The sequence below is a fragment of the Lampris incognitus genome, chromosome 12, assembly GCF_029633865.1.
Source record: "Lampris incognitus isolate fLamInc1 chromosome 12, fLamInc1.hap2, whole genome shotgun sequence".
Classification (NCBI taxonomy): Eukaryota; Metazoa; Chordata; class Actinopteri; order Lampriformes; family Lampridae; genus Lampris; species Lampris incognitus.
The window spans coordinates 29,077,501-29,100,929 of NC_079222.1; the positions used below are offsets into that span (position 1 = coordinate 29,077,501).

General features: G+C 43.9%; 1 protein-coding gene across 1 annotated transcript in view; it reads left to right on the plus strand.

Moving 5' to 3' along the window:
• The first annotated feature begins 8,989 nt into the window (after window positions 1-8,989).
• The window catches only part of lrrc75bb (leucine rich repeat containing 75Bb), a 54,470-nt gene continuing 40,030 nt past the window's right edge, over window positions 8,990-23,429 (plus strand). The window contains exons 1-2 of the mRNA XM_056290974.1: window positions 8,990-9,541; window positions 22,374-22,502. Of these exons, the coding sequence (XP_056146949.1) occupies window positions 9,251-9,541; window positions 22,374-22,502 (420 nt within the window). The 5' untranslated portion in view covers window positions 8,990-9,250. The remainder of the gene's footprint in view (window positions 9,542-22,373; window positions 22,503-23,429) is intronic.

The following is a 23,429-nucleotide window of genomic DNA, read 5'->3' on the forward strand; positions in this document are numbered from 1 at the left end:
ACCGGCACTCTTGGCCATCAGGGTGCCGGTTGAAACTATGCTTCTGTTGGGCGAAGGAGGAGAGGGGAAAGGCATGTCCAGAGGAAGCAGGAGGGGAGGAAGGGTAGGCCTGTGGAGGTGAGCATTGGAACTTTGAATGTAGGCGCTATGACTGGTGGATTTTATATGACTTGAATGTGGCTTTTATTTTCATAATCTTTGTTCAGTGAATGTATATGATCTTTAGTTTGTTAGTTATTATGAAGATTATTTCAGGTCTCTCCAGAAAATTGGTGGAATGCAACTTTTCCGACATTGTACACGACCCCAAAATGCGTTTCTACAATAATTGCTACATTTGATATATTCTGTAATTTCATGGCCCTTTTTATGCTGTTTTTGTCAACCAGAAAAATTACAACTAAGGCGCTCATTTGTATTAAGCTGGATGGCACAGCTCAAAGGAATTGTAGTTTTTAAAAATATTAGTGTATTTCCTAGAATTGAAAGTTGTAAATACTGAATAGAGAGTACACCTAGAGGTTTAAGGGGATGGGAAACACATTGTATGATCAGATTTTAGATATCTAATTGTCAAATGTGTGAAAATCAATTTTGACCATATTTGACAGCGCCCCCACTTTGTGACTATACCCAAGTCAGGAGTACTCTATAACAGTTGGTCCCATGTCTTTGGTCCTTTCTGTTGTTGAATGACAAGCCTTCCCACATGCACTGAGTTCAAGGTTCAGAGGTCAGTATTTCAAAGCAGGAGCCATTTACAATCTTCAGACTGACATAACGTTGCGCTCCAGGTCAAGTAAGACCTTTCAAACGATATATTTTATTTAGTCCTATGACAAAGTTTTAATTTTCACATTTCATTAACAAAGCCTTGGCACGGGCTTATGTTCAGACAGCCCTTTGGAGGAAATACACCAGATAGCGACACTTTTCCTTCTCCAGTATTTGGTGACCACGAGTTGGATGTTCTCTGTTATGTGACATCAGGTGTCGCACTTTTGCTATTTACAGCAAACCTGTATTATTGTATTAGCATTGACCTCACACATTATGAAGACCCTGGAAAGACTTACCCTGAGCAGCTTTACCCTATGGTCAAGCCACACTTAGCCCCCCTCCCGTTCGCCTACCAGCCCTGACTGGGAGTTGAGGATGCCATCATTTACCTGCTTAACCATGCTGGATAAGCCAGTGAGCACTGTGAAGGTTATGTTCTTTGACTTTTCTAGTGCCTTCAACACCATCCGGTCGGCTCTACTGGGTGAGAAGCTGACAGCAATGCAGGTAGATGCCTCCCTTGTGTTCTGGATTGTTGACTACCTTACTGGTAGACCACAGTATGTGCCCTTGCAACACTGTGTATCAGACAGAGTGGTCAGTAACACCGGGGCTCCACAGGAGATGGTCCTGTCTCCCTTCCTTTTCACCCTCTGCACCACGGACTTCAACTACCACACAGAGTCCTGCCATCTTCAGAAGTTCTCTGATGACTCTAATATAGTACAGGGCTGCGGTGGGAAACTTTGTCACATGGTGTGAGTGGAACCATCTGCAGCTCAACATGACTACGATAAAGGAGCTGGTTGTTGATCTGAGGAGGGACATGACACCAGTGACCCCTGTCTCCATCCAGGGGGTCAGTATGGACACTGTGGAATACTGCAAGTACCTGGGGTTATATGTATATAGACAATAAACTGGACTGGGCTAAGAACACTGATGCCCGCTACAAGAAGGGAGGCTGAGGTCCTTCAAAATCTGCCAGACAATGCGTAGGATGTGGTATGAGTCTGTGGTAGCCAGTGCTCTCCTGCTTGCTGTTGTGTGTTGGGGCAGCAGGTTGAGGGTAGCAGATGCAAACAGGCTCACTAAACTGATCCGCAAAGACGGTGAAGTTGTGGGGGTGGAGCGGGACTCTCTGAGGGCGGTTTCTGAGAGGAGGATGCTGTTTAAGTTATGTGCCATCATGGACAATGTCTCCAACCCACTCTATGATATGCTGGTTGGTCACAGGAGTACTTTTAGTAATAGACTCATTCTGCCAAAATGCACGACAGAGCGCCACAGGAGGTCATTCCTGTCTGAGGCCATCAAACTTTACAACTCCTCCCTCAGAGTGTCAGACACTCTGAGTCAATAGTCATCAGACTGACCCTTCCTCTTGTTTCACCCTGTCTGGTGTTTGTCTGTGCTGTTTGTTTCATGCTGCAGTAATACAGTTTAGATAGGGTGTTATATGCTGGAGCATGGGGTGCACATATGTTTATATCTTTTATTGTTACTTCTATTTCTTATTTTTATCTTTTGTTTCTATTTATTTCTGTTTTAATTATTTCTGTTTTCTTGTTCAGTAGTGACCTGGGGGTGTCTGGCAGTGGGTCTTCAATGGCGCAATGATGTTGTAATCAGCCAAATTTTGGGAGTATTTTTTAATATGTGAACAGCTCCGACACAGCTCTAACACACACACACACACACACACACACACACACACACGCACGCACACACACACACACACACACACACCGCCAGTACCTCAGTGTCTCAAGATCCACCAAAATCAAATCCACTGGATGTCAAACAGCCTTTGTCTCTCTCCATACTTGGGAAACAATGAAAAGTCTCATGCCATGGCCTCCGCTTCTGGCCTACAACACCACCATGGACAGTGCTAGCATGCAGCATCACAAAACCTCTTCTTTACAAACTGACCAGACCAAGTCAAAGCAGTCCATGAGCAAAGAATATAAATGACGATAAAATCAACCTTCACATGCAGAATATGCCATGAGCAAAGTCACAACACAATCATATGCAAAATATGCCAAACCTTGCACCATGATATTGAGTATGGTAGGCCTAACGTCACATGAGCAAAGTGTGGCATTAACCAGCTATGAAGTGCCATCACAATATGTAAAATGAATACGCCAGCTTTGATCTGGAGTAAAATAAAATTAGGCAGCTGACCTTATTAGACTACTTGAATATAAAGGCCATCAGCCGGTCCTTCTTGGTGAAGTGGGCAATGGCAGCATCGTGCAGTTTGTCCTTGGATTTAAGCTCCATCAGAAGGCCTTTTTCTATGGACATCGGTGCCAGAGCTCCCTGTTGATCCTGTCCCGTTGTGTTTCTGGTGCGCGTGTTGATCCGCTTCAGGGCCGAGAAAGACCGTTCAACTGAAGAGGTGGATACGGGGATGGTCAACACCGGACAGGTGAGGTGATGAAGCATAGGTGAGACAAGAGCGGAGGTTGGCCTTCCATTTCCAATCACATATTGCTTCTCCCCGAAAGCACGTCTTGATAAGGGTAATGCTAACAAGCTAGCTACAACGTCGCTCTCGTCTCCTCCTGTAGCCATGCTTCGTCTTTAACTTCTTTCTCTAACTAAACTAAACTTCATCGAACAGGTGCCCCGACCGACCAAAGGAGATGCTAGTGCAGCGACTAGGACACATACCCACTTCCTGCTTCCGGCTTCCCACCCGCAGACACCGTCAATTGTGTCTGTAGGGACTCCCAACCAAGCTGGGGCTAACACAAGGATCTGAACCGGTGATCCCTGTGTTGGTAGACAACGGAATAGACCACTACGCTACCCGGACACCCTAAGTGGGAATACTTTTGGAACCCTTAGGGACTTCTACGACTTCAGAGAAGGCCCAACATATCAACACGACCAAGTCGGAGGCAATACGGGGATTTGAACCGGTGATCCCCGTGTTGGTACACAATGGAATAGACCACTACGCTACCCAGACGCCCGATAATTTGGTCTTCTTGTAACATGATGCTTTGGGTTTGGGACTGAGCTTTTTAAGTATTTCACATTCTGTTTGTGGTGTTAACTGGCACAAGGGAAGAATGCACACCCCTAATATGTCACTGAATACAAACGCTCTTTCCAGACTTGTGTAGTGTAATCACAATTAATATCAGGTGCGCACTGCAGTGACACTCCTCTCTCTTGGGTTGTCTTTTTTCCACTGACCCGATATGCCTGCTCTCAAAAGAGAACAATATGCCTGTCTACTGCTGGGTGTTCCTCTGTTAAGATTTGTGTTTGCAGCTTAATTTGGGGTTGTTTCTCTGTTTTCCTTTTTTTTTTTTTTTTTTGCTTCTTATTCAGGATGAAGATAATGACTGTCTAACGCTGGGTGTCCGTCTTTTAAGCCTGGTCCATGAGAGGCATTGACGTGGTGGCGGCACTGACTCTGTAGAACCAAGCTGTGCCGTGGACCATTTAACGGAGCTTGATAAGCGGGGTCTCACCGACTGAACGGGACCAACGCAAACGGTGCTATCACCACATGGTTCAGCCGAGACACCCCTGGCAGCATTTTCTTGTGAACTTTGATTGCTGGCAATCCTTTTAGTAGCAGGCCCATCTTTAATAGCCATGTCCACTTATCCTTAGCAGAAATAAAGTATAGATTTTAGATATAAGCAGTGGTGTTGTGGTTTCTCTTGCACAGTATTCTAGTCACCAACATCTGGACCCGGTATTGATCTGCTCAGTCCGAGAAACTCTCAGTGGGGTCGTCTGGCTACAATAGCCCCTTTCAGGGTGCATTATATTCATTCGCATGTACCGGCCATGTAATTGTTTTTCCACCTGTGTTTCAAGTCGTTCTACCTATGGGTGTTTTCACTTAGGATTATAATTTGGGATTAAAGTTGATTTTAGATAGTGGTTAAATGTAGGGTAAAGATTAGATAGTGGTTTGTTTATAGTTAAATTTAGAGTTATGGCTAGAGGTTAACATTAAGTCACTCGTGTAGTACTCGTGTATTTTAGGTGTGTGTGTGGGGGGGAGGTAACGTATACCTGCCACGTTACTTGTTTTTTTGTGTGTTTTTTTTTTTCGGTGAAACAGGTTGAAGTCCTTATTATACCCCCCCCCCCCCCACTGGTGACCTTTGACAGTGGTGATGAGATGAGTTAGACCCTTTTTTTAGATTTCTATTTCCCACTTTAGTGCTCAGAGAGGAAAATGGGAAATGGAAAATGAGAAAAGTAAAACCAAGTCAAGTCAAGTTTGTTTGACTCGCCGAAAATCACAGGGTAGTGATATACAGTGCCTTGCAAAAGTGGTCAACCCCACTGACTGTAGAGTTTTAGTTGTAAAGCCATGTCCATTCCTCCCACTGGTTTAACGTTGTTTTGGGGGTTTTTTTTTCAATTTCAACTCCAGTTTATTCTATATTCCTTCTTTTTATCTTCAACGTTTCGAGAGAGACTATTTAGTATAATCAGTACAATATGCAATGATATACAACACCCTCTATCCTTGGACCCAAGACACGAATGAGGGAAAATGCCACAAGAAAACCGTATGTATGTGAGAGGATTTCACATGTGTATGTGAGAGTTAAAGTATGGAATATATAAAATTATACGGCCTATAATACGGCCTATACGGCCTGTCATGCTAAATCCCTGCCGTCGCGGTTTAACGAGCGCCCCGACTCGCCTGTCCCTGCGGCGTCCTCGGCGTCTGCACAGGGCTGTACCGATCAAGACCTCGGCAAGACCCTCCTTAAAATGTTCAATTGAATTCGGTAAAAAGTCTGATGAGTTTGTCCAGTGGACGGTTGAAGACTTAAAACAATTCTTCCGTGCTGTACGTTATCAGTGGGTGGGCGCTGGAAAATAAACCAATTAACAAAAACAGAATCAGTACAAGAGAGCGCAGAACCGAGGCTACCGTCCGCGGCGCCATCTTGGTGATGAGCAGTTCAGACAGTAGTTTTGTTTTTGTGTTGTTTTGTTTTTTTTGGGGGGGGGGTCTCCCCAATTGTAATTACCCCACTCTTCCAAAACATCCCGATCTCTGCTCCACCCCCTATGCCTATCCGGACAAGTCTTCAGACTACCACATGCCTCCTCCGATACACGTGGAGTCACCAGGGCTCCGCTTCTTTTCACCTGACAGTGAGGCGTTTCGCCAGGGGGACGTAGCGCGTGGGAGGGTCACGCTATTACCCCCCAGTCCCCCGAACAGGCGCGCCGACCGACCAGAGGAGACGCTAGTGCAGCCACACGGACACATACCCACATCCGACTTCCCTCCCGCAGACACAACCAATTGTGTCTGTAGGGACGCCCGACTAAGCCGGAGGTGACACAGGGATTCGAACCGGTGATCCCGGTGTTGGTAGGCAACGGAATAGACCGCTACGCTACCCGGACGCCTGTAGTTGTCATTTTACTAAAAACACGTCACTTAACAGTTTCTGTAATTCTTCTTGTAGGAATGTTATTCCTAGTTAGTGGTTCCAGGGAGCAAGGGTGACATGGACCCCGAGGGACGCTGGCTAGAGATGAAAGTAACGGAACTGTATGAGTGAAGGATTTATGTTAATAAAGTAACAAGTAGGCAAGTAAAGCTTTAACCGTCCATTATGTAAGTAAAGAACGGAACCGAATGAAACACTTCTGTGCAGTTGCCGCCATCTCTTCCCCATTTCTCATTTAGTATTGTAATGTGTAGACTCGCTAGCCCTTGGCTAACGGGTCGGACCCCTTAGTTGACTGGTTAGCGCAGTTGCCGGCAGGGCGACCCGGGTTCGCGTCCTGGCTGCGGCGGATTCCCGCTGCCCCTGAATTCGATACACTGGTGACAGAAGTGGGATGGTGAGGCCATCAGAAGCGCATGCGCCCAGAGGCATGAGGGAGCTTTCGGGGATGCTCCTTTTATACCCAATCATGACACTCACCTGTTTCCAATTAACCTGTTCACCTGTGGAATGTTCCAAACAGGTGTTTTTTGAGCATTCCTCAACTTTCCCAGTCTTTTGTTGCCCCTGTCCCAGCTTCGTTGGAACATGTTTGCAGGCATCAAATTCAAAATGAGTGAATATTTGCAAAAAAAAGTTTATCAGTTTGAACATTGAATATCAATTGAATATAAGTCGAAAAGGATTTGCAAATCATTGTATTCTGTTTTTATTCACGTTTTACACAACGTCCCAACTTCATTGGAATTGGGGTTTGTACAATGAGTGAAGCAGCACCAGCTGAATGTTAACATGTGGTGAATGCCAGTACGTGTGTGGTGAAACACTGTATAGCACTCCTACTGCAGACGAGTCCATGAGGAGGCCAGGCCAGGGCTGGTTTCCCTTGGTGAAAAAAAAAGTTGAAAGATTAACCAATCAGACGAGGCTACTGTCATGCCACTGCCAAACTGCTATCAGTCAGGATGGACTGGACCTATGCCAAGGGAAGCCAAGGGAAATAAGCTGCCCTTTTACCTTACACCAATCAAATCATAGCATGTTATTGCGATTGAAATGAAAAAAAAAAACATGTGAGATTTAACTGTTAATTTGTTTATTTATTTATTTATTTATTTATTTATTTGGTATCTATATCACTGTTAGCAAGTAGTGGCGTGCAGTTATTGAGGGCAGATATTGGAGTTTTTAGTATAGAAAAAACATATTTACCAAAGCAGCAATCTAAAAGTCCGACCAAGAACTAGAACTGCGTACGGAGAGGAAAAGAAAGAGGGATTCGGACTTACAATGAAGAAAATTATGTCACCCACGGACTGGCTAGCTGGTAGAGCAAAACTTCAGTGGCTATTCTGCTGGCTGCCATAAGAATGGCCTTCCTCTTCAAATAGGGTGGGTGAAATGCACATCCCCATCTCTCTCTGTGGGTTTACTGTTACCAAAGCCGTCATTTTGACGGTTTTGGATTTTCAAAGTTTAGTAACTTTGTGGGAAAAAGGGTACAGACCTGCCGCTCCCCGAATGCCCATAAAATTGCATATATTTGCAATAAAATTAGTTTTAGCTTTGCCCTGTGTGCAGTTCTTGATGTGGCTATATTGCTTAGATTTAGCTGCGTGTTTTAGTCCGTCCACATTGTTTACATAGAAAACATGCACCACAGACAGCACCCATGGGGCCAGGTTACCTGTTTGGATGAGATGGTGACTGTTTAGAGCCTCTGCAGGTCTGCTACCTGGTTGTTTGTCTTTTAGGCCATGTTGAACATGAACAGTTGGCCTAGTTTTAAACGATAAGTGTGGAAAAATTTGTGCATGTCAAGCACATACAACGGGATCATCTGTAAGTCGTGTTTGATACCTGTAGCCTACTGATACTTTATGATATCGATATACAACTTTAAACGTCGTCTGATTGAGTTTGTGCGCGAACGCTTCTTATATTCATTCTCGAATTTGCACTGCGCACCTGAGTAACTGGGCAGTATTGTAAAGCCACATGTTGTACAGCAAGACGGTAGATACTAACTAGCGTGTGCAAGTCCAGCATCTGTATGAAAGTGATACTGAGCGCTCTAATAGCTCATCGGGATACATTACTTTGGCTGCTAAAGTGGCGACGTACTCCTGTCAATTAAGACCCCCCCCCAAAAAAAATGAAATAAAAAAATCATAGATAAAAAAAATTCCCCACGCCCCTGTCAGCCTGAGGGTGTTTATGTGGGTATTATGTGGGTATATTCTCTGCACCATTGCACCTTGTCACCTCTTTTTCCGCCTGTATAAGTCAGTACTTGTGTATATCTGAAAATTGTTGTGTTGTAGTGTTGTTATTCTAAGAGAGCCACGAAACCGGAGTCAAATTCCATGTTTGTGCAAACCTACATGGCCAATAAACATGATTCTGATGTGCGTGTGTGTGCGTGTGTGTGCGTGCGTGTGCGTGTGTGTGTGTGTGTGCGTGGGGGGGGGGGTTGAACATATTTTTAATCTAAAAAAGGGGGACCCTGCAGAGAGAGAAAAAAAAAGTTTGGGAACCCCTGCTTTAAGACGTTCACTACCCAAAAGGTAGCTCGTAATGGCTGACTTTGGATCAGATATTGGACGACTTCCAAGCGCCACACGGCAACTCCCGATCTGATTGGAGGAGGAGGAGGAGAACGCGAGTCTCGAGCCCTCAGTATACCGCAAGTCCCCCGGAGTGTGGTGTGCTGGAGGAGTGGACACACACACGGGGGGGGGGGGTTGACGGGGTGGCAAGGCGGGCTGTTGAACCCACATCACTGTCACTCCGGTTTATAACATGAGCGGCGCCTCAACTTCCCAACATCGTCAAAGTGAGAAGCGGCGTGTTGAAGTGGGAACCGGCGCCTTCTTGTTCTCCCACGCCGCGGGAATGCGGCTCCTTACCGCTCCACCTACAAGTTCAAGTGTCAGCGCCATGGACGTGCGCCGCTGCACCCTCCGTTCCTTAGCCGAGCACGCCGAGGCGTCTCTCCCGAAGTGATGGGCTCCAAGTTGACGAGGCAGAGAAGTCTCGACCTCGAAACCAAATTGCCCAAGAGAAGGCGGCAGAGGCATGACAGCTCGGCGGAGGCGGACAGAAGTGCGGCCAGAGGTGGCGGGGACTTGTTGTTTACGTCCCTGACGCTCAAGTCCGACAGGATACCGGGGATGCTGCGGAAGACCAGCCCCAGCCCGTACGTTAGACGGGTGGCGTGGATCCGAGAAATCCAGAAATTCCTCCGGGAGCACAAGACGGAGCAAGCGGCCGAGGTGCTCCGATCTTTGAGAAAGGTAAGGCTGCCGAGACCGGATGGGGTGAGTGGCGAGTGGGTTTATCTGTCAGCGCTTTGTGTGGTGTTGAAACCCGAACTGGATGTTTAACGCTTTACGCAAATGAGCCGTTAGAAAGGTGTGAACAAAAGTTTCTGAAGTACCCGGTGTTGATGGAGTAATGTCGACTTGTGTCTTGTTTGGGCGGCGGGGGGGGGGGGTCAAACTCAAAGTTCTCAGTTAGGACGGGAAGCTAAATGTGGTTTTGTTTTGGTAAACAGTTTAGTGAAAAAAGCATGAGGAATCCCATCCACCCATTATCCAATCCGCTTATCCCAATCGGGCTCGCGGGGATGCTCGAGCCTATCCCAGCGGTCATTGGGCGGCAGGCGGGGAGACACCCTGGACAGGCCGCCGGTCCACCACAGTGATGGCGGACTGGCGTGAGGAACATGAGGAGCCGCACATGTATCACGCTGAGCCATGTCCTTGATGACACTGCATTGCGTGTAGGTTTAAAAGTGAACGTCACCTCAGTTGGAGAAATGCAAAGTCATTTGGAAGGACCCATACTGCTGCGCCACGCCGGAAACCCAGCATTCACAGCCCTTCAGGCGGTTCAGGCGCAGGACGATTTTGTTTGCCAAGTACAATTGATATCGAGGTGAACTTTCTACTTCCATCCATCCATTATCCAAACCGCTTATCCTGCTCTCGGTGTGGCGGGGATGCTGGAGCCTATCCCAGCAGTCACTGGGCGGCAGGCGGGGAGACACCCTGGACGGGCTGCCAGTCCATCACAGTCCATCACAACTTCCTGCTTATCACACGAAAGTGATGATCTGGTCACAGTTAGTGAACACAACTCACTGAAGTAGAGCGATAAAAGCAGCTTTGTGGGGTCCATTTTCGCTGTATTCAAACTGTAAACCTGATGGAAAAGATAAAAACACGAAATTTAACACTAATATTTCGTTTAAAACTGTTGGCCAGTTAATAATACCAGTTAGTATTAATCATTAATTAAAAACACTTGGTCACTGCTCAGCATCTTCAAATTGTGGTCACATTAAATCTCCCTAGAGAAGAAAGTCCAGTCAAGTCAAGTCGATTTTATCTATAAAGCCCATTATCACAAATTACAAATTTGCTACAGTGGGCTTTACAGCAACACAACTTCCTGTCCTTAGACCCTCGGAAGAAAGTGAGCTTCTTGTGTGAGAAGAAATTCATAATTACGGTGTTTGATAATTATTTGAAGATGCTCTTCCGGTACACACATTTCAAACAGCACGAATCGACCACCTGTTTGCTCTGAGAGGTAAAGGTTAGCTAGCCAGGATGCTTGTGACGTGTGTTCAGTCAGTTTATATACTATAAGGGACAAGATCCTCTACAAACAATTTCATGTTAGTAGTGTACCTGATATGAAGCTCTTTTAGAAATGTTCCACAATCCGTTAAATCATCACATAAAGGGCTTAGGTTTGCCTTCACATTTAAAAGTAATTACCAATGTTAAATTAATGACGGGTATTAATTCTTATCTTTTGCTGAGAAATTTCTAGGGGGCACAAACGTCTGGGGAGTCCTGTTCAGGGTCCACAGGACTATCACTAAGGTTATAAAGTAGTATTAGCAATAATGAGTATTAATAATATTAGATATCTTACACCATAATATTAATGTTTATACTCATGAAATCGTTTATTAAATATGAATGACAAGCTGCATTTATACTCAGTACTCACGGTGTCTTTAGACTGAGGGGTGTCTGCAGGGTGCAAATGAGGGAATGGTTCAAATCCAGACAGCAAGCAGCCACTCTTATCTGCTGAAGTATGGCTTTGTGGTATTGCTGAGTAGCTTCCTAGCCAGACTTGTCAGGGGCTTTGTTCTTGCTGCACACACTGCAAAGAGTGCTTTCCTGACAGCCATATAGCTTACAAAAATGGGTGAAAGATTTTGCAAGCAAACCTGCTAAATGATGGAAACGACCCCATCAATACCTTTTACGGTCGACTCGTTGCTTTTTGAAGATTTATCTGAACTAGAGGCAAGTACAGAAAGTGCAAAAAGCCTGATCATGAGCTATATGTAGCTTTGTCTGGTTGATTTAAAACTGCAATCAGCAAGATTTTGCATGCACCATTTGAAATGCAGCGATGATGTGGAGATTCTGTTGGACAGTCAGTCAAAGTAGCACCGTCGAACAGCCTTCCAATTGGATGTAGGAGCCAGACAGAAATAGACCTACTGATGCTGATCACTGTGGACTACAAACAAGATGTAGCAGCCTTTGTGGCTGTCAGCTCACCAGTAAATAGTCTGTTATTGCGGGGAGACTGAACAGCAGACTAAGTGTCCTCAAACTACAGCTATATGGATCATCTGTCTGACGGAAGCGTGGCCACACTGGCATCACATTTCAATCTGTTTTTCTTGCTGGGTATGTTTCCCACACGTGGGCACGTCTGCTGCTGCACGCTGTTCCTCCTACCCATTCAAAAACATCCAAATGCGGCGCATGGAGACTCGAGAGTGTCTCGAGATGACAGTCGGGATGTGTTATGTAACCTGGCTCCGCGGTCTAGATGAATGTAATCATGATTTATTACTGGAGAAATATTTCGGGTTGCAGTTTTAACCGGAAAGATCCTTGAAGTTAGGGGAAGAGCGTGTCTGATTAATTAAGAGGGCCCCCTGTAAAACTTTCAAATGTCACCGTACCATGGAACAGTTACGCTCTACTACTATCTATGACAAATACGAAATGAAACCCTGCCCACAGATATATTTAAGTTCAAAAATGTAGACTGAACAGACGCAACAGTGGTGCACACTCAGTGCACATGGACAGACTGGAGCGGGTGCTTTAATCTGCACGCGCACCAGAACTGAGGGTATCATGGGTACAAGTCAAGTCAATTTTACTTGTATAGCCCAGTATCACAAACTTACAAATTTGCCTCATTAGGCTTTACAGCAACACAGCATCCTGTCCTTAGACCCTCGCATCGGATAAGGAACAACTCACTAAAAACAAAACAAAAAACCCTTTAACAGGAAGAACAAAGAGGAAGAAACCTCGGGGAGAGCAACAGAGGAGGGATCTCTCTCCCAGGACGGGCAACGTGCAATGGATGTTGTGTTTACACAATTTACATAATACAACACTGAAAGAGGATAACAGAATTATTAAAAATATATGAAAAATATGATGAGAAGGATGCCAAGCAGTATCCAGACACCACCGGAACAGCCCAGGACCCGAGCCACACGACCACCATCCCCATGTCAAAAATAAATAAATAAAATAAAAATAATCACACATCTTAGAGATAGAAGGATATAACATTAAAACAGGATAACATTATCATATAGATTTATAAGATATATAAAAAAAGGAAATTTGATGAGGGGTATGCCAAGTAGGCAAGCAGTGTCCAGGTGGCGACCACCATCACCATGGAGACATGGGAGGAGGAGAGAGCCTGAACTCATCCTGTTTGTTAAACTGATATCTTCGTTATATGTGCTCATTGAGACTTTTATCAATCCATTGTAACTATATTCATTTGCAACTCTACTATTCACATCTGATGTTATGGAAAGAAGAGACAGGCATGGCGGTTGATGGTTGTCAGCAAAGCTCGCATTAGACTCTCATGCTCCTGTCTCCACCCCTTAGAGGTGAAGCTGGAGCTTAGCTACTAAGGTTGTGCGAGACTAAAGTCAGATGTCTGACTAATAATACTCCACATGGAGCTTGACACCGGAAGCAGCACATCTGCTGTTTGTGCTCAGCCAGCAGCGGAGCGTTTTGCTCAGGGAAGGCAGGATTTGGACTTAATCGCGTTGAGATGGCGGATGTCAGAGCACGCCTCTCTCTCACGCGGAGGAAGTCATTATAAATAGCAAGTAATAAGACCAGACTTGTTCTGTATCTGTCTGTTAGATCTGCCTGCCGAGCAGTTATGCTAATTAGTTTGGGATCCTTTTGGACAGTCATTAGTAAAGAACGATTCAGCAGATACTCGCGTCTATTAAGCTTTAAAACAAGCGCATCAAATAGCCCACGTGCAATGATGCAGTAAACGACACTCGGTGGGATCTCTCATTTTAATGATTTTCTTTTTTTTCTAGGTTTGAAGTGTGTTGTAGTAGAGCAAATAGTTCTCCTGCAGCATTACTTGTACTAAGCCAGACATATCCTCATAGGAAATGTATTTCTGATAGATTTTACTCACTTGATGAATAACTTATAACTAAATTAATATTCCTATAAGGAATGCCAGCATCTATGTTTTTATATTTTAAATGACAATTTAAATTTGTAGATAAACGAAATATGAATCTCCCTTTTAAAGCGTCATGTATTACATTGTTCTAATGTTATAGAATGAATAAAATAAACATTTCAAAAGTATGACCTGATTTTGCTAAATTTGCATATATATTCATATATATACATATATATATGTGTGTGTATGTATATATATATGTATATATATATATATATATGTGTGTGTGTGTATATATATATATATATATATATATATATATATATATAACAAATCTTTAAGTTACAAATCTCTAAAGAAATTCATTTTGCATGTCCACAGTATCAGCTCATAAACATAGACGACCAGGATTTCATTCCTGCCTAAAACGACCATGGGCGGTCAACATTACCGCCTGTTTTCAAACTTTATATTCTGTCACGATAAATACCCAATTAAGATATTAATGCATTGCATATGTTAGCATGTCTGTTAGGAAACGACTGACGCCAAGATTAACATTTTAACAACTAAACAATTTAAACCTCAGAGAGACATTGTCGAACTTCAAGATTCAAGATTCAAGTTGTAGTTTATTGTCATTTTCATCAAAATGCAATGCCTTCTCTCCCAGCCCACAGCAGTGCAACAGAAAAGACGAAAATACACATCCAAGAATTCCCTAAAAACAATACCACTAAACATAAAAACAAAGCGAACAAAACAAAAATCACAAACATTTAACAACACGGTCCATTGAAGTGTCATTTCAGTTTAGATGTTGACAGCTGGTGTCTGTCAACAAGTGACCAGCTCTGATGGGGGGCGCGGGGGGGGGGAGATGAGCATGACCATGGGGTGGATGGGGGGCACAGTTTGTTAATACTCCTGACTGCTTGTGGGTAGACGTTATTTAGCGCTCTGCTGGATTTGGTGCAGATGCTGCTGTGCATCAGGAGGGAAACAGGTTGTGAGGAGGATGGTGGGCATCCTTCAAGATGCTGGAGGCTCTGCGACCCCCCCCCCCCAACAGGAAGGGGAGAGGGGGCGCAAAGGATCTCGCTAGCTGTCCTCACTACCCTGCTCAGCTGGTGGTGTTCCGTCACTTTGCAGTTCCCGAACCAGGAAGTGAGACCGTAGGTTAGAAAGCTTTCAGTGGTTCCCCTGTAGAAGGTGGTGAGGGCAGGAATGGGGAGCCTTGCCCTTTTAAGTCTCCATGAGGGGATGGAGACGCTGTTGGGTCTTTTTAACGATGGCCAAGGTGTTAATGGTTGGATGCACTCCCAGGAACTTCATGCTGCTGACCTTCTCCACGGCGGCGCCATCGATGGTCAGCGGCCTATGATGGTGCCTGCCGGCCCTCCTGAGGTCAACCACCATCTCTTTTGTTTTGCGAGAGGCGTTAGCTGCTCACCCTCCATCCTGTATGCAGATTCGTCATTATTGCTGACGAGACCCACTGCTGTTGTATCATCTGCAAACCTGAATAGCAAAATTGAAAAAGTGACGGAAAACAGAAAACACATACTGCTAGTCTAACAAACGTAAAAGGCCTATAAAACGTGAAATGTAAAAAAAAAAAAAGAACCGAAAATAAACATTGAAACAGTCCCAAACAACGACCGGAGGGGAACTTAAAAACCACTAGAACGACCATAGGCGGTCAAAATGACCGCCACTGTTTTTAAACTCTAAATTCTGTCAAGATAAATACCCAATTGAGATATTAATGCATTACATATGTTAGTGTGTCTGTTACGAAACGAGTGACAACAAAATTAACATTTTAACAACTTTAAAACTATTTTTTGAACGATTTAAAATGGCCGCTGTCCAGCGCCTTTAAATACTGCCACGCGTCGGTGGTGGTCACGGCGCGTCTGTAACGGCGTCTGTACCCAGACATGTTGGCAATAACCAAAAACCCAGTTTAGACTATGACTCTGCCCTGGAGAAGGACAGAGCGATGAACTTCGCGAAGGAAATTACGCGACCAACACGACCGCACGATCACGCGCAAATTAGCGGACATTTTGACCGCTCATGGTCGTTAGATTTTATCATAACTTTTTTTTGTGCAATTGATCTAAAACTCGTTTTAATTAAATTTTAGGAGCGTTCAGGGAGCGGCAGGTCTGTATCTTTTTCTTTTCTTTTCACAACGTTATTAAACTTTGAAAATCTAAAACGGTCATAATGACCGTCTTGGTCGTTCTAGCGTTAAAAAGCAGACATACTGATAATGACAACCATGCAGTTTTCACATTAGACACCGGGTTTGTGATGGGATTTCAATGGCCTACGGTCTCGTGACCATGCAGCGTTAGCAGTGTTGGGGAGCCGGCGACCAATAGTAACTCAGTCGATTAACTTTGCTCATTAGTGCTGATGGCCTCCACCTGGACAACCTGGAGGTCTGCCTATTCAACTGTGTAGCCTCTCTCTTCCGGTTGTGGAGTCTTCAGTATTGCCTTGCCAAGGGTTCTGACATCCCCAATTTCAAGTTGTGGTCCAGGTTGAATATTTCCCCATGAGATTAGCTGCATGTCTGCTTATTGTTCTTGCCAAGGTGGTCTGTGCTGAGGTCAGTATTGGTTTTAGGAGCCTTGTTGCGTAGAATGTATTGTTTCACCTGAAAGTCTCCAAATAGATATCCAGCATGCTCACTCATTTCTTTTGCACTTGGGACATGAATATGTACACTGTGCCCCAGCAAGCAATGGTGAAATAAAAAGGGGTCCTTGATATCTGATTGGTAACCCTGGGTACCTTTATAGTTTTAGTCTGTCAAAAAACTTCTGTGAACTTTTTTTTTCTCATTCAGAATCAGAATCAGAACCAGAATACTTTATTCATCCCCGAGGGGAAACTGGGTATTCTCCAGATGTTGTGGCTATTCACAGACTCTCCCAGCTAATATTTGTCTCTGCACATGATAATGGGATGGACTGCATTTATAAAGTGCTTTTCTACTCAACAGAACACTCAAAACACTTTACAGTCAACGCCTGTCAATCACACATAACATTCACACATACCACTGGCAGAGGTTGTCACGAGAAGTGCCAACCTGCTCATCAGGAGCAGTTAAGCTGCTCTTTGTCTTGCTCAAGCACATCTTAAAGGGATCATCTCTGATTTTTTTGACTGTGTACTTTGAATATTTTCACATATATATCCAAGAATTTGACTTGTTGGTGGAAAGCTTTTTACAGCTTTCTTTACACATATTTAATCATAATACTGGTCTGTCTTTCTCCAGTGTTTATAAACATAAAAATGTAATAAACAGACCAAACCAATATATCATTTTTTTGGGGTAATTTTTGACAATTACGTGCATTTTCTTCCCCCTGATCTTTGTATTCCCCCAAAGTAGCCTTGGCCACCCCACTTATACATTTCTAAAATTGCAACTGATAGCAAGACTCCTGAAAGAGGGAGCACCTGGAACAGAGAGCAAACACAGTTAAAATGGCAAACCCCCAGGTAGAAGAAATCAACAAAAATTATCACTGGACAACAAATCTTTTTCAAACGTTTTGCTCCTCGGAAAAAAAATATAGATTATGATAGACAATGTCAAGCTACAAGCAAAAATAATTTCATATTTGCTGTATCGCGTAGGGATTTGGAGAAACATTAACATATGTTTTATTGAATTTAACATGTTTAACCACATAATGATGCTGACATGTTGTGTTAGTTCAACTGATCTTCGTTTGCCCTCAGCATCTGGCGCCTCTCGTGTCAGTGTCCAACAATAGTCGGCCAACATTGATGGATTCCAGCTGCCCTGATACTACCTATTTTCCATGGTCACAATGTCCTGGTAAAACCTTTCACTACGTCCGTCACTGACTGTACCAAGATCAGCAGGGAAGAAGTCCGAGTGTAGATTTTAAGTAGATTTTTCTCAACCTCCTTTTCATTCTCATTATGCACCAATGAGTATCGTGTGCGAGCGAGATATGTCTTGGTGGAAGACTTGCTGGCTCCAGCAGGTGATTGGTGCCCCTAATCACACAGTCATCTTGAATTGAAAGCTAATTTTAAAGTATGGCTGTAAAACAGGTTCCAGCATCTTTGCTGATTTAGGCCATCTGGAAGTAAGCAGTTCATGCAGCTTGGTTTGAACAGGGCAAGAAGCACATGCAGTTTTGAACTCTGTGCTGGTTACTGCAGTGAGAGTAGAAGGGAGTGCAACAGCCTCAACATCCTTTTTCCAGGCTGGACTCGGTGCTTGGCAGTGGCTGGCGAGATAGACAGTCAGCGGTCACATTTTCTCGTCTTGGCTTGTACTGGATGTCATTTGTGAATGCCATGAGTCTAGCTGACCATCTGGCTATGCTCATGCCTGCTCTGCCTTGGCCTGTGGATGACAGGAGAGTGGTCTGGGGGCTGTGGTCTGTTCTCAGTGTAAAGTGTCCCCCCCACAGGTAAGTTCTCAGTTTCTCTGTTGCCTATACACACACAAGTGCTTCTGGCTCCACTGTGGAGTATTTTCTCTCCATTGGTGAGAGTGTGTGTGATGCAAATACCACAGTCTGAGAATGTTCTCATACATCCAGGTCATGGTTATCCAAAGGAATTGAATCAAGTGCAACTGGACTTGGTATATATCCGTGAAGATGTTTCGCCTCTCATCCAAGAGGCTTCCTCAGTTCGTGCCTTTCTGACTATACCAACCTAGTCTGACTGGCTGGTGATGAAACACAGATATTTATATATATCTGAGTTTCATCACCAGCCAGTCAGACTAGCTTGCCATTGTATTTGGTCTGAGACTGACGTTTCCGAATGAATATGTCTTCTCTTGGCAAACGATATTCGCTACCTGCAGCATGTAGTCTCTCAGAAACTGTCCCTCCATGAATGGCTTGCCAGCCTTCGCTATTGTCTCGCTTACCACATAGCTAGCTTCGACATCTGCATCACAGTCTTGTTCGGCTTTGGGGGAAAAGTTCTGCTGACAGGACAGACTTTTTTGGAAGTGTGCTGCCTTTCTCTCCCTCTCCTCGCCTTTGAACCGATCATACTCCTCTGCATGTTTAGTAGTGAACTGTCACTTCAGACTTATCCCTTGCAAACTGGCCGTGTCTGCAGGTGGGAAGCCAGATGTGGGTGTGTGTCCTGGTTGCTGCACTAGTGCCGCCTCTGGTCGGTCTGGGTGCCTGTTTAGAGGGGAGGGGAAAGTGGGGGGAATAGCGTGATCCTCCCACGCAGTACGACCCCCTGGTGAAACTCGTCACTGTCAGGTGAAAAGAAGCGGCTGGCGACTCCATATGTAGTGGAGGAGGCATGTGGTAGTCTGCAGCCTTCCCCGGATCGGAGGGGTTGGACTGGGATGGCTCGGAAGAGTGGGGTAATTGGCCAGACAGAATTGGGGAGAAAAGGGGGGGGGCGGGGTCCCACAAAAAAAAACAGAAACGTTTAAAACAAAAACACGAAAGTAGTATGCAAAATGGATACATGTTCCGGATCTCTTAATGAATCTAAAAATAGCATGGGCCGCACAAAACTGCCTCACGGGCCGGATGTGGCCCGCGGGCCAGTGGTTTTTTTTACCCCTGGCGAAGCGGATCTTTGGCTCCTGTTGGCTGCAGAGCTGCAGCCATTATCTGATAGACTGGGAGGGGTACGATCCGAAGAAATGATCCTGCATCTTGTCACGGGACACCCTGGACCCTGGGTTTAAATAAGGCACCTTAGGAGACACCACCCTGAATGGGTCATGGGAGTGTCAGTGGCCAGCCGTAGAAGAGGGGATACTCTCACAACTGCACAGCAATAGCGACACTGGCGAGCTGATGACCAATAGTGACTCTTAAATCACTTAGCCTAGATCATTTCTGTTGGTTGCCTCATCCTGCAAGCTTGCCTTTTTAACTGTGGCTCTGTCCTCCAGCACAGTCTTGAGCATTCCCTTCCCAAGAGTTCAGTCATCCCTCATCTCAAGCTGTGGTCCAGCGTTAATATTTTACCGGGAGATTAGCACCTGAGTTCATTGTGTTTGCCAAAGCGATCCGCTGAGGCCAGCATTTGTTTTAGGTGCCTTGTTGACTAGTTAGTATTTCACCTGAGTGATCTAATAAAAGACTCCATACAATAGTTGGCAATCCCGAGTACATGGTTTTCCATAAGGAACATAACATTTATCCAAGCCTACAAAAGCTCATCTAGTCCTTAAATCCAAACTATATATAATTTATTTTTTTCTGCTATTTTTTTTCCTTTTGTGGTATTGCTACACACACACACACTCAAGCACACATACCACATACATGCAATGCAACAGCCAACTGGCAAAATCTCACTTGCCATCATCACTTGCCAGTCCACACAATGTTTAACACATTCCCAGAAAATGAACACAATACTTGAGCAAGTGTTACTCCCTGATGAGCAAGCAAGCAATATTTCCCTGCCTGCGTTGAAATCTTTTGTTGTTAGAGTTGAGTAAAGTTAAACACAAATGTTGTGGAGACACAAATACATGAAGTGGGGAACCTCCCGTGACGTTTGTCTCGGGATCAGCTAAATTAATTCCTGAGAATTTTACACTGCATCGTTCCCAACACACAATCCATTTTTCAGTCATTTACTGCTGGAAAAAAATCTGCAATAATAATAATAATAATGATAATAATAATAACAATAATAATGGAATGGACTAGAATAATGGGATGGAATAATGGAAGTACGGAATTCGGTAGTTACAGTACATTTTCATCATATATTATGTAAATTGTCTTCAAATTCCACTATACATCCTTTCATGGACGAGTTTGCTATCTAATGGTTTTCTTTTACTAAATGAGGGCGTTTGATGGACTAGAGAATAGACGGACTGGAGAATAGCCCAGCGTCAGTGAATCCCAGAGAGTTCCACTGTAATAAATCAACTCCGGTGCTGGGGGAGGAGAAAATGCTGATGGGAGTTTTCCGCACTACACTTCCATACACATAAATGCTGGGGTTGTCAGAGCGTAGTGCGTGTGTGTTGCGTAGCTCCAACCTCCAGGCTTCTCTCGGTGAACTCCAGGATGTTTTCAGTTCATGCAGAGTTTTCAGAATCTACTCTTGAACTCGCAGCCTCCACTCTCGAGCAAATACAGGCAGGATGTTAAACATCAGCACTCGGTCAAAGGGGACGGTGCTTTCCCCGCCACGTGAAAGACGTTGACGTCCCCATTCCTGACCCCCGTTATCAACAGAGATACATTGCAAGCACACCTTGCAGGAGGAGTATTTAGCACTCTCTGCAATATAAACTAGCCCCGTAGCTGTGGTAAAGAAGGAACAGGTTTAATTAATCTCCTTATGTATGTACTTCTACACACACCATCCTTTAATCCATCAAACGTGTCGTTAACCTTCACATTTTGCCCACTGTGTGTGTGTGTGTGTGTGTGTGTGTGTGTGTGTGTGTGTGTGTGTGTGTGTGTGTGTGTGTGTGTGTGTGTGTGTGTGTGTGTGTGTGTGTGTGTTCTGATATCCTTCCTGTAAGGGAGGTTGGGTGGGTGTGCTGCATGCTGGTGGGAGTATTTGATGTGTCTGAAGACGTTATGTCTCGGAAACCGGCTGATGATGACACGGCGGCCCTCGGAGCATTACCTGCAGATGCAGCTTCCTCTCGCCTCAATACATTTACACTGTCGCTGTGCAAATAGAAACAGCCTGCAGATGATACAAATAACATCAACCTCTTGGGACGTGTCCTGCTTCCTGGTTTCATTAAACTGTTGTGCACATCACACACTCCTTTGCTTACAAATACAGAGGAATAATAATAGAAAGTGGATATGCATTTAAATTGAGTAAAAAGTGTTTCCCCTTTGCTGTATTGAATTTTTGTTTATTAAAATCTTCCAAAAAAAGATAAATAAATCTGATCCTGGCAAAGCTATAAGTGAACTCTGCAAATAGGCTCCTTGGTTTCAAATGCACCTGAAAGCTTATCATTTTCTGTGGTATAGAATTTAAATCTATTACACTGGGGGAGATGGCACATTTTAAATACACATCACTCTTATCACTTCACTTCAAATGGAAAAATGTCAGCCCCTGCTCGTTATTTAATTCTATTCCGGTGATGCTTCCTTGCACACCACCTCAGTGGTGGAACCTTATTAGCTTGCAGCATAATAAAAGGCCAAGATGAAAGAGGATGATCAAAGGATTAAATAAACACTGACAATGTATTACCATTAAATGATCCATGAAATGTCAGTTTGATACTTAGTTATGCATGGTTTGAACTTTTTTGAAGTCCCCCCCTATGGAATTAATTTCCTTTTGGTTGTTGTAGTTTAACCCCAGCTCTCTCTCTCTCTCTCTCTCTCTCTCTCTCTCTCTCTCTCTCTCTCTCTCTCTCTCTCTCTCTCTCTCTCTCTCTCTCTCTCTCTCTCTCTCTCTCTCTCTCTCTCTCTCTCTCTCTCTCTCTCTCTCTCTCTCTCTCTCTCTCTCTCTCTCTCTGAGAGCAGGATAAGTGATTTGGATAATGGATGGATGAATGGATGGATGAATTTAACCCCAATCAATGTTTTCTTTTTTTCTCTTTTTTGACAGGACCTTGGACTCCAGGGAACGTCTCTCAATGACATTTTGTATAAGAATGCAGCTTTTCTCAATCTGGTGGACCCAATTTCTCATGAGCTCCTGCTCAACCTAGCGCGGGACATGCAGTGTCCAAAAAGGGTATGCCTATTTAGTGATTTGAGTTTGTTTTTATCTGTTCCATTTATGTTATTACACTGTTACACTGTTATTGCACTGAGGCAAAGCTAAACTGTCACAAAGGAAGTCTGCTCTAAACAAGTTTCATGTAACTCCAAGCTTCATATGCATATTGGGATACAATAATGATGTAGAATAAGGCCTTGGACTAAAATGTCTTAACAAATAGTGATGTTGCTAGCAACCTGTTATCATGCCATACTGTATGTTGGGACATACAGAGATTTAACCATTGTTATGGACTACATTTTTGAGGTTTACTACAACTTCTCAATATGCACCTTATATAAGGAATGCTTGCTGAAATGCACTCCAATGGGCTCCAATGGGCTGCCTCTCATAAACAACAAAACACATAATGAAAAATATGGCAATTATATAATATAGCCTACAACAAAATACCAAAAATGTGTTTTGAAGTATGTTGTATTGACTTTGTGTATGATTTGTAGATTTACATGTTGGCCAGAAATGAGGTGATCATCAGTATTATGTCATTATCAAAAGCACAATGATTTCAACTGTTAAAAACAAAAAAAAAACATTTTGTGTTACTACATTTCACTTAATATCTCTTTGATAAATACTGAGATTATTTGGGCTGCAAAATGACTCATGTCTACTGCCATAATCTGTGCATGAGGACTTGTTGTAAGACACTATTTGGGAAAGATCAAAAGTTACCTGTTTATTTATGATAAGGTTTGAATCAATAACCCCAGTTATTATTTTTTCTTAGAAAATCAATACTTCAGGTAAAAACGGTCCACAAAATTTTTTGGAGAGTTTACTGATGGTTTTTGGTATATACTATGTCAAAGAATGTAGACACATCATTGGCCTTATCCCCTGATGAATGGCAAAATTCTGGAAAATATTCACAAAGAG